This window comes from Mizuhopecten yessoensis, unplaced genomic scaffold (assembly GCF_002113885.1).
Source record: "Mizuhopecten yessoensis strain PY_sf001 unplaced genomic scaffold, ASM211388v2 scaffold9425, whole genome shotgun sequence".
Classification (NCBI taxonomy): domain Eukaryota; kingdom Metazoa; phylum Mollusca; class Bivalvia; order Pectinida; family Pectinidae; genus Mizuhopecten; species Mizuhopecten yessoensis.
The window spans coordinates 119,882-131,924 of NW_018408041.1; the positions used below are offsets into that span (position 1 = coordinate 119,882).

The 12,043-nt window shown below is 36.5% G+C and overlaps 1 protein-coding gene across 1 annotated transcript in view; it reads left to right on the plus strand.

The window, feature by feature from the left end:
- The first annotated feature begins 1,435 nt into the window (after positions 1–1,435).
- The window catches only part of LOC110458088 (myosin-2-like), a 56,301-nt gene continuing 45,693 nt past the window's right edge, over positions 1,436–12,043 (plus strand). Inside the window, exons 1-2 of the mRNA XM_021509653.1 lie at positions 1,436–1,486; positions 2,875–3,132. Coding sequence (XP_021365328.1) covers positions 2,898–3,132 — 235 coding nt within the window. The 5' untranslated portion in view covers positions 1,436–1,486; positions 2,875–2,897. The remainder of the gene's footprint in view (positions 1,487–2,874; positions 3,133–12,043) is intronic.

The window sequence follows — 12,043 nt, forward strand, 5'->3', positions numbered from 1 at the left end:
GTGAGATTATGATAAATAGTGGTATTGGATTGGATTAGATGTAAAATTTGACCTTGACCTTTGAACCTAATGACCTTGACCTTTGACCTCAACTTTTTACCTCAGTGTGTCTCTTTGTTTAATTTTGAATTGTATGGCTGTGTCGTATTGTATGGCTGTGTTGTGAGATTATGATAAATAGTGGTATTGTATGGCTGTGTTGTGAGATATAGAGTTATGATAAATAGTGGTATTGTATGGCTGTGTTGTGAGATTATGATAAAGAGTGGTATTGGATGGTTGTGTTGTGAGATTATGATAAATAGTGGTATTGGATGGCTGTGTTGTGAGATATAGAGTTATGATAAATAGTGGTATTTTATGGCTGTGTTGTGAGATTATGATAAATAGTGGTATTGGATGGCTGTGTTGTGAGATTATGATAAATAGTGGTATTTTATGGCTGTGTTGTGAGATTATGATAAATAGTGGTATTGGATGGCTGTGTTGTGAGATTATGATAAATAGTGGTATTTTATGGCTGTGTTGTGAGATTATGATAAATAGTGGTATTGGATGGCTGTGTTGTGAGATTATGATAAATAGTGGTATTTTATGGCTGTGTTGTGAGATTATGATAAATAGTGGTATTGGATGGCTGTGTTGTGAGATTATGATAAATAGTGGTATTTTATGGCTGTGTTGTGAGATTATGATAAATAGTGGTATTGGATGGCTGTGTTGTGAGATTATGATAAATAGTGGTATTTTATGGCTGTGTTGTGAGATTATGATAAATAGTGGTATTGGATGGCTGTGTTGTGACTCAATGTAGATTTTAGGTATGATCTGATGATAACATCACAATATGATCTGGCATCACAATGGGGATGCAAAATCTTTGAAAAGGACATGTTTTGTATCTTCTGAAAGGTAATTCATAACACTTCCCCAGTCATGCATAATGATCTCTTTTTCAGATACCAAAAAAATAAGACTCGGTATTCGTTTATACGGGATAGGATGAATTTTAATTAAAAAGGATTAAATTTCATTCTTGTATTAAAGCAATTTTAACAATGTTTCTTTTTAATTAATGTCACACAAATCTTGGGTGCCTTTTCACAGTGAAGCCAGCCATACATAAATTCAACATTTATTGCTGGAGCCTGTATAGCATTAATGGAAACTGTGACCTATTCTCTGGGTTAAATCATCATTATCTTATTTCAAGATTATCACTGAGATTGTTCTGACAGCATTTAAGTTAGGTCTGTCCCAAATACCACATAACTTTTTTAAGATTTAAGAAGTTAATCATCAGAGCTGGTGTGGATGTGACATCCTTCCCATTGTGTACTGCTGGCAATGGCACAGGGAAACAACAGAGCCGATATCTTACAGTCAAAATGGCTTCTGGTTCAAATGTACTTGTCAAGTGTTGAAGGGAAAGATTTTTCCTCAGGAACAAAGTCTGGAGATAATTGTGATGATGGCATTGCCAATGGTAACTATGTGAAATGGTGGGAGTTTTAAGAGTTTTGATTATCAGCCTCGCTAAATGTTTCTGTCAGGTCTTCACTAACATCATTCTTTATAATTCTGTTATGTACTGCAATTTGTATTATTTCATAGTTGTACTATTTTTGCATTAACAGATGCTTTGTATTAAGAAAGAAAGTGCATGTTGACTACGATTCCATTAAGCCTACTTTGTTTTACAAAACGTTTCAAAATCAAGGTATACCTTTCTATGTAACTGAATACATTTTTCCTCCAATGAGATCTGCTGTGTCAGGTGTCAGTGACAGTAGGATATCAATAGCTACTTATAGGTATCATATTAAGGATCCCTGTCCCACTACAGTCAAAATATTAGAGATTCCACTGGTTTTTGTGTCGCCTGCAATGTGAGGCAACATATAGGTATTACTTTGTTGGTGTCCGTGGCGGCGGTTTTTCTGTCGAGTTTCAACTTTCCGCATTTTACCGTATCACACTTGACATAGCAACACTGTACTTCATTTTTGGTGTTAACTTTTTTTCCTTAAATTGTTTTCATAAAATCTGTTTCCGTGCCATAACTTGAGTTTCTTTAGGTTGATCAAGCTCAGACTTCATACAGTGCTTTCTTACCAATAGTGCTTACTTGGGATTTCAGGTATGTAAGTCAAAGGTCAAGGTCACCGTTACTATTAATAGAAAATCTGTTTCCATGCAATAACTCAAGTTTCATACAGTGCTTCCTTACCAATAGTGCTTTCTTGGGATTGGTTTTCAGGTCCGAAGGTCAAAGGTAAAGGTCACTGTTACTAGAAATAGAAACTCTGTTTCTGTGCAATAGCTTGAGTTCCTTAGGGATGATTGAACTCAATCTTGATGCAGTGCTTCCTTACTAAAAGTGCTTGCTTGGGATTGCTCAGAGTTGGCTGCGCAGGTGACACGCCCACTCCTGTACAATTCTTGTTCGTATGTATACATGTAGTAGCCTCCCCTTAATTTAGTTTCAGACATTATAACTGTTATTGACCATGATGCTCAGTTAGTTAGAGCGACTTCGTATGATATTCTGATCGTGAGGTCCAGGGTTTGAAATCCTGGGCTAGCCCTGCTAAAGTTTTACACCAAGCAGCACTGTTGCTGATTATATTTTATTCATTTCACCTTTATCATGTTTTCGTGGTACTGGTTTATTTTCAGAAATGATTTATATTTCTAATTATTCAATTCTAATATTTTTATCTATATCTAAAAAAACATTTGTGGAGGGGTGCTTCATTAACTACAGGCTGTTTATTGATGTTGTCTGTCACAGTCCGTACAAGTGAAATGAAGCACCTAAATATTCCTGTCACACTCCACACAATACCATTATAAGTTGATTTTCCCCTCCAGGAGGTGACTTGTCCAAGGGTGAAATGTCATGGCATAGTGATGTCCGACTGACTTTTCCACACAAGGATGATATACCAATGTCAAGATCAAGTTCCTGGTCACATACGTGTAGCGCATCCTCTGGTATGTCTGACCTGGCATCCACAGTAGCCAGACAGAGCTCAAGGGAGAGCTCGAGGGGGAGCTCAAGGGGGAGTTCAAGGGGGAGCTCCAGTGATGCCTCAGACTCCAACATGCCGGACACACAGAAGCTGCTGGGTGAGTTGAACTATGTCTTTTCCTGAACAATATGTCTAGACTACTGGGGTGATGTGATAAAAGGCTCAGCTAGGTTTGTGCAGGCAGCAGTATGATGTATAGTATTGTTTTATAGAAAGGTGAATGGTCCATCCTTTGTCTGTCCTTAAATCATTCTTGCTACCTCTTAATCTTAAGGTACTGGATGTAGCTTTCTCAAATTTAATATGAAGGCTCCCTTTGGTCTGTAATTGTGCATGTTTCATTTACAACTCATCATCTGGAGCATTCTAATAGAGTGACTGATACCGCACTATCCTGGATACAGTCTTATCTGAGTGAACGACGACAGTGTGTTGCCATCGGATCTACCATCTCACATGACAAAGTACTAGATTTCGGGGTTCCTCAAGGGTCAGTGTTAGGACAGTGTTGCCTGTACTCCAAACTGATCAGAGAGATTTGTTGTTGCCATCATTGCTATGCTGATGACACACAAATTTAGATGGTCATCAAACTACAGGACAGTTTGGATATAATTTTAGAAAGTCTGGAAGCTTGTCTGACAGATATCAGTACCTGGATGAACACCAACATGCTAAAGCTTAATTAGGTAAAGACGGAACTAATAATCGTCTTTTCCTCAAAGTGTCAGCAAACATTGGCTGTCCAGCTCAAGGTCGGTGCCAGAACTATTGAGACTGTCCCAGCTGTTAAAAACCTAGGGGTATACTTTAATAGTTCACTGAACATGGAGAAACAAGTGAACGCTATTGCCATATCCTGTTACTACCAGATCAGGAACATCGTCTGTATCCGGCAGTTTATAACTGCAGATGCATGCAAGATTTTGGTGCATTCACTTGTTACCTCTCTGTTGGATTATGGTAAAGCCCTGCTCTGTGGTATATCTGACAAACTAACTAGTCGTCTGCAGAGGGTCCAGAACACTACAGCATGGCTGGTTACTCGTACTCGAAAGAGAGAGCACATCTCACCTGTGCTATATTCATTGCACTGGTTACCTGTACGATACAGGTCGCATTACAAAACTTTGGTGTACACATACAAGGCACTGAATAGAACAGCTCCCCAGTACCGACAGGAGCTTGTTACCCTGTATCAGCCATCACGATTACTGCAGTCAGAGTCAGAATCATTGTTGTGTGTCTTAAAAACTCGTACTGTGACCTATATGGAAACCGGTGCTTTGGGAGGGTTTTGGCAACGTTGTGGAATAGCTTACCATCTGCTATTAGAAAGTCAAATACCCTGGCCAAATTCAAGCAGGACATCAAAACTCACCTCTTCACGTCTGCATTTTAGACTATTTGCACAGACGTCATGTAAATACCACCCTGTATTTATTCATTTATGTACACATTGAGATGATTATAATCTTATTGCTTAATGTATAATGGTGATTGTAAGCCATTTTTGTTTCACAATTATAACTAATCCATATGTTGTAAAGCGCTTTAGAGTAATTTTACAAATTATATAGGGCACTATATAAATGTTGTATATTATCATCATTATTATTATTAAAACAAGATAGCTGCCAGGCAGCCATCTTGGATTTTTGATAGTCCAAGTTTGTTATTGCTATTTTTAAGAAGTACCTGACAGATCTTTCTCTCAAATTTCATATTTAGATTCTCTTGGTCCATAATAATGCAAGTTTTATTTTGAGACTGATCAAAAGAACAAGATGGCCAACAGGCAGTCATCATGGATTTTGACAGTTCAAGTTTGTTATCACTACTTTTCAAGAAGTACTTGGCAGATCTGTATTGTTCTTTATATATGTTACACTTAACTATTTAAGTTGTTAGGTAAAACAATGACCAAACTTTGAAAGGACACTGTCAAACCTAGCCATATAAAGTTTCAATCAAAGCTACCACTAAAATGCATTTACTGTTGACAATACTATCATTCCAATATATAAGAGATAAGAAGAGAAAAGATCAAAACTAATGAAGATCTTACGATGGTAGGCACCAATTTGCAAGATCCCTTCAGGATCACTTGTTTATTTTCAGTAAGTCTATATATTGTATTGCTGATCTAGCAGTGTTCATTTTGGCGGTAATAGGTAATTGCTGGATAACCTATATAAATACATTCATAAAACTAGGATACTCTGATGTAAGATGGTCACTGGTAAAGGTCATCTCCTGTGACTTCTGATTTGCTGAAATATGTATGGTTATAACTTTTGTTCTACGATTTTGTTCCTAATCTAAGATGGCCACCATGCCTTCAGATTGGCCGAGGCCTTTCAGACTAAAGTGCTATAACTTGTCTTCTGATTGCCCGGTCAATCAAAGATGATGGCAGCAATGCTGTTGTTTCTTCTACGTGGCAGATTTAGCGGGTCTCTGGCGGAGGCCTGGGGCTCTTACTGGCCTGTTAATGTTCTAGTATTATCAAATTGATTATATTTATAAATTATAAGTTTTTGCAGATATCAAGTAAATCATTTAGAATAATTTATTTACTTTTTTGGTTGATTTGGACTTTAAAATATACTAGTTTCGTATCATTACACTGTTCAAATAGATGTTGATTAGTTTTGCAGCCCCATAAGAACTTGTTAAACAAACATAAATGTTTTCTTGGCTGTTGTATAAATATTCATTGAAATATTTTAAAGTTTTCATAAGAAAGAGATAAGTGAAGAAATGTACTAGTAATGGGTGTAGATTAGAGCGAACTGTCTGTTATTTTATTTATATTTGTGTTGATCAACAGAGCATGAGGGGAAAATTGTCCAAATCAGAAGATTTGTTACACTCTGTTAACTCCCAACCACACAAATTCAATTATCTTTTCTGAAAGGCGTGTTCAATAAAAGGCTATATTATATACAGTGGGGCTGTGGCATAATGTTTATTTCCCTAAATTGTAGGTAGTAATTTCGCAGTATGATTAAATTTTTATCAGAGTGTCACACTGTAACTCGGATCAAATGAGCCGTGGATTTAATGAAGCCAGGGAATGTTTGTGGCAGGTATTACCAAATTCCTTGGAATCAAATAAAATGAGCCCCGTCTTGTGTATAAGCACTGGGCACACTCACCTACCGGTCTCTCTGGTTGATCTCTCCGGTCGGTGTGGACACACATCATTGGTGCCTGTCGGACCTGACCAGGGAGAAAAGTACCATTGTCATCAGTCACCAGCTGTATATATACGTATCTATTATTCTCTAGCAAGAAGTTTTCTTTAAGGTGTGGCTGTGTTAAGTGAATTGTGTATACCCCGGTATTTTTGTTTGGTTGAGTACATGGATTTTATTAAGAAATAACAAATCAGTTTTAAAATTAGTATAGATTTATGGTTAATGGTTATTAAACTGTGTTTTCTAAGTGTGCTTTGCTGAATAAAATTATGTGTTTAAAGTTTTGTTGTAACCTTTGAATTGTGGTCAACCTAAGCTTAATTAAAACTATGACAGATTTCATCAAATTAATGTATGGAAGACAATTTGTAGAAATCAGAAATTTAAATGTGAATATACATATGAATCTTTTCATTTAATCTAATATTTCTTTATGGCAGGCATTGATAAATTCAAGAAATCAGTAGCACCTGGTAATCAAGAAAAACCAGACCTTATACCTTTATAGTAATTATATAACCAATGATGTCAGTTTGTGTAAAAAAAATGAAAGAGGCTGATGGGAAAGCTTAAGCCTGTCATTTCTATATGAGGAATAATTGCATTAATAAAGGTGTCAAGTTTAAATATAAACTTGAACTGCCTAAGAGGTGTCAATTTATAGTTGAATCAAGGGATCAGCTTTTTATTTTTTTATTGTATATTGTTCCCTATTCCTACGTGGTGGATGGTGTATTTGAGAGATTATTTTCATTTTTTTGGTGAATGACTTTTATATAGAATTTGTAGTGGATAATTGTCTGTCAGTTGATCTATAGCTGATGAACCTATTTTTACTTATGGCCATGTGTAATGATATATAGATATAACATACACTTACACTTACATACACACATATATATATCTTAAAACCATAAAATTACAAACACCTTGGTATATAAATATACCATATGATTACACGCATATCTTAGTATATAAATATACCATATGATTACACGCATATCTTAGTATATAAATATACCATATGATTACACGCATATCTTAGTATATAAATATACCATACAAGTTCCCACTCACCTCAGTTTATAAATATAAGATGCATACAATATATAACCATACCATACAATTACCCACACACCTGATTATAGAAATTTGTGATAACATTATATGTATAGATCTCAATAGACTTTCCCAGTAATTATGCTTATCTGGTAGTTGTAATTTTATTGATTTTAAAATCCTACTTAGGAATAATTGTTTGTTAGAACTCTTGATAATTGTAAACTGGTAACAAAAACTTTCAAATCCAATATCTTACATATGAATCCCTCCTGTAAACAAATCCAATATCTTACACATGAATCTCTCCTGTAAACAATCCAATATCTTACACATGAATGCCTCCTGTAAACAATCCAATATCTTACACATGAATGCCTCCTGTAAGCAGTAGAACATTGCGAGTAAAATGATATTGGTTCAGACATGTTGCTTCATTGAAGCGAACGTCAATAGAATGGCATCAAGTAGACTCCACTTGATGGTAAGGTGTTTGAATGAAGACATTTGGAGAAGGACTGAGATCGTAAAGGGGTAGTCAATAGACAATTTCTATTGTGGACGGTTCTGTGATTATGACACCAATACGGGTTATACAGGAGCTTATCAGCAGGTCATGATCTACTACACGGGAACCTGTGGCCTGGAACCTGTGGCCGGGAACCTGTGGTCCTACACTTGGGTGTATTAAGGCACAACTAAAGGAGCCATAAAGGTGCTACAAAGTATCCACAAGTAGGGACTTACTGTCAGCACAACCTCCAGCTATGGACACACACTCTCTCAGATACTGCAAACATTAACAGCAGAGGAGGGAAATTTTACTTTAAAGTTTCAATTTGAATGGAAGCAGGGTTGATTGAAGACGGTCTGAGGTAATGTACAGACTGGTACAGACTTGGATCTCTAGCCAAGGTGTCTCCCCTGTATTAATTATCCTATTTAAATCTTACCTACCACAGCAAGCTGACCATTGATCATTATTGGACTGTACATGTACAGCCACAAATACCTGGGTCAGGACAGGCCATTGTATCACAGTGTGTAACCTGTAGATATTATTTTTAGGTATTTCTGTGGTTGTATTGTTCATCTCATTAATACACCTGTTTATTGTAACCACCGTCGTACAAGGATATGCTGTTTGGTACTGGTAATATGATTGTTATTTTTAAACTGGAAGTATTGTTCCAGCCAAATCTAATAAGTCAACATTTCATTACAACATAGAGCTGGAATATTTACTACACAATTGGAAGGATCGACGGAAACTCTCCAATAAATCTTTTCTTTTAGTAAGTTGTGATTATTTTTTGGTTGATGAAATGCTAGTGAGGATGTGAGCTATAGTTATTTCGAAGGTTAGGACAGTCGTCTTCCCTGATGTGATTTACTGAAAGAAAGAGAGGAGATTGATGGAGGTATTCAGAGCTCTGTAACGACAAACCAGGGCTGTTTGACCTAGCCCAGTACCTCCACAACTCTCAACAGTAAAATCATATATCACACATTTTAGGAGATCTACATCTCTGAGAAGAGGGAGGAATGGCCGACAATGACAATAAAACAGGCCCGACTTGCCAGTATAGGAACCCACAGAGCATTAAAACAAGGCCCTTGAATGGCTGGTGTCGACTGTTCCATGATTTATGGCAAACGGACAATCATTCATAAAAATGTTTTCATCATCCAAAGTGTTTGCAGCATTTGACCTGTTGTGTCACACACGACTGGACCTACTGGCTTTGTAGGACAGGTAACCATACTGACTGTATTGGACTTCTCAGAGCACGGTCAGCCTAGGTATGGAGGGAATAGGTACAGTCAGATGCTTATACTCGTTCAGAATGTGTAGCACCATTACTGGACAACAATGTGCACCTGTAATATAAACAAGGAGTAGTGAAAATATCTGGATTTAAAATCATGACTTCAAATAGTAAGTACAGAAGTATTTGTTGTTCATATGTGTTTTACTAATTCATTTCTAAATCATCATGATCAAAGGTTTGTAAATATGAGGCAGCTGCATGTATAACCAAATATAGAATAAGGATACAGGAGTTGGTATTGTGAGAAGTTAGGTGTCCTTAATATAGCTTATTTTAACTGTTTACAATTCTGCTTATAAAACTGTACATTTCTGACCTATACTTCAATATACAAGATGAAAGCATATAACTTTGGAAGTCTCCATACTTGTACAAATGTTTTTTGTCTGGTGTGTAATTATTTGTATTCAGTGTTGTAACTGAATCGTATTATAAACCTTTGTTACTGCAGATCAATGGAATATTTTTTTCTCCAACAATGTTATCTTTAAAAAATTAAATATGTAAAGAGAAATAAGGATAAGTTTGTTTTTCATCTATTTGTTCTTTTATTCATATAATATTCACAAATATGGGCACAGTAAAAACAACATGTATTGACAGTCTATCAGGCTATATGAGCCTTTATTTTCTTTCCATTTTCCTTGCCAGTTAAATGTTCTACTGACTAAGACTATTGAGTAATAGCTAGTGAACCAAGATAACATACATGACACATTTTTTACATCCAGAAATGCCTCTAGGCTGGTATTGGACAGAATCTAGAGGCCCTTAGGTTGAAATATCACTGTCTCCTGTTTTTCACCTTTAGACTTAAGCAATATATCTAGATTGAATTTGTTTTTCACATATAGGTGAAGCAAAGTGAAATAACTTTCTTACCCATCAGAAAGCAATATCAACATTTTTGACACTGCTTGAAATTTCTGTTTAGTCCCCTGCCAGTAAAGTTAATTGACATCTTGTGGTATATTTGACATTCTGTGGTACATGTATGTTTGACTTGCTGTGGTGTTTATGACATCTTGAGGTATATTTGACATATCATACCCTATAATTGACATCTTGTGGTATATTTGACATTCTGTGGTATATTTGACATCCTACTGTATAATTGACATCTTGTGGTATATTTGACATCCTACTGTATACTTGCGATCTTGTGGTATATTTGACATTCTGTGGTATGTTTTACATGCTGTGGTATTTATGACATCTTGTGGTATATTTGACATCCTACCCTATAATTGACATCTTGTGGTATATTTGACATCCTGTGGTATATTTGACATCCTGTGGTATATTTGACATTCTGTGGTATATTTGACATCCTGTGGTATATATGACATCCAATGGTATATTTGTCATTCTGTGGTATTTTTGTCATTATGTGATATATATGCCATCTTTTGGTATATTTGACTTTGTTCTGTATATTTGACATCATGTGGTATTTGTGACATCATGTGGTATATCTAACAATCTATGGTATATATCTGACACTGTTGTATGTATTATGTTGTAGATTTGACATTCTGTTGTTTATTTGACATCTTGTGTTATGTTTGACATCATGTGTTATATTTGACACTCTGTGGTATATATGTGACACTGTTGTATATTTGACATCCTGTTCTTTATTTGACATCATGTGTTACATTCCACATCATGTGTTATATTTGACACTGTTGTATATATAATGTGGTAGATTTGACATTCTGTTGTATAGGACCAGATGATAACCTGTCGTGTCTGACTTACTGTTTTATATGAACCTCTGTCCTATTTAATATGTTAGGATGTGGGTCCCTGTGTTTTATCTCCATGGCCTGTCAGTGTAACAGGATCAGTTTGTTAGTGTTGTTGAACATCCGTGTATATATGTATACAACAAACTGGTGGAATCACCAGCTACCTAGTATACCTGTGTAAAACCTTAATCAGTTTAAAGACTTAGATGAGATTTTCTTCACGTTATGCCACATATGACATAAGACCATAACAAGGTAAAGTTACAACTTATAAAGGGTCAAGCCTGACCGGGTGGCCATATCTAGACTATGCTCAGACTGGAGTGCAGACGTGGGCCGGTAATCCGTTCTTATAACCAATAACTCCTGCTATCACAAAGTTATTCAATTTGAGACGGCTGGAATTTGATTTTGTATTATACTCGTAATAGGAGAACAAAAGGAAATTAAATGCAGTCAATATAGAGCAGAGGGTTAGTTGTGAACACCTAGGTTGTGCAGGGCTGTCCCCTTGTGTAGACCACATGCCGACCCTCTACTCTAGATGTGGACAAATGGAATATGGATAAAGGTAAATTCATTTCAGTTATTCGCTGATATTTTTTCTGCTCCAGAAGACACCTGAGTACCTGTGTGGGATTCCTATCGGGGATCTCACATACTACTACCAGGTCAACAGCTGCTTATTCTGTTTGTATTCCTCATCACCACTGAGCTCTTCTGCTGGAAAAAGTTACACGCACCCCAATTTTTCTATTTTGTATAGTCACTTTAACTCAACAATGCCTTTTTTATGGTAATGTGAGTTAGGTCATTGATGTCTATAGGAGACCTGGGGTTTCAATTTAATTTGGAAATGTGTTACTTTACCACTCATTGTCCACCGACTCAGTCTTTACCGAGCGGAGTTTGTGAAGACTTGAATGGTTGATTTGAGGCGGTGAGATGGAGAGGGGTTCACACCCATACCTGTAGGATGAATACTTGGTGAGATTGAAAGGGGTTCACACCCATACCTGTAGGATGGAGAGGGGTTCACACCCATACCTGTAGGATGGAGAGGGGTTCACACCCATACCTGTAGGATGAATACCTCTGTGAGATGGAGAGGGGTTCACACCCATACCTGTAGGATGAATACCTCGGTGAGATGGAGAGGGGTT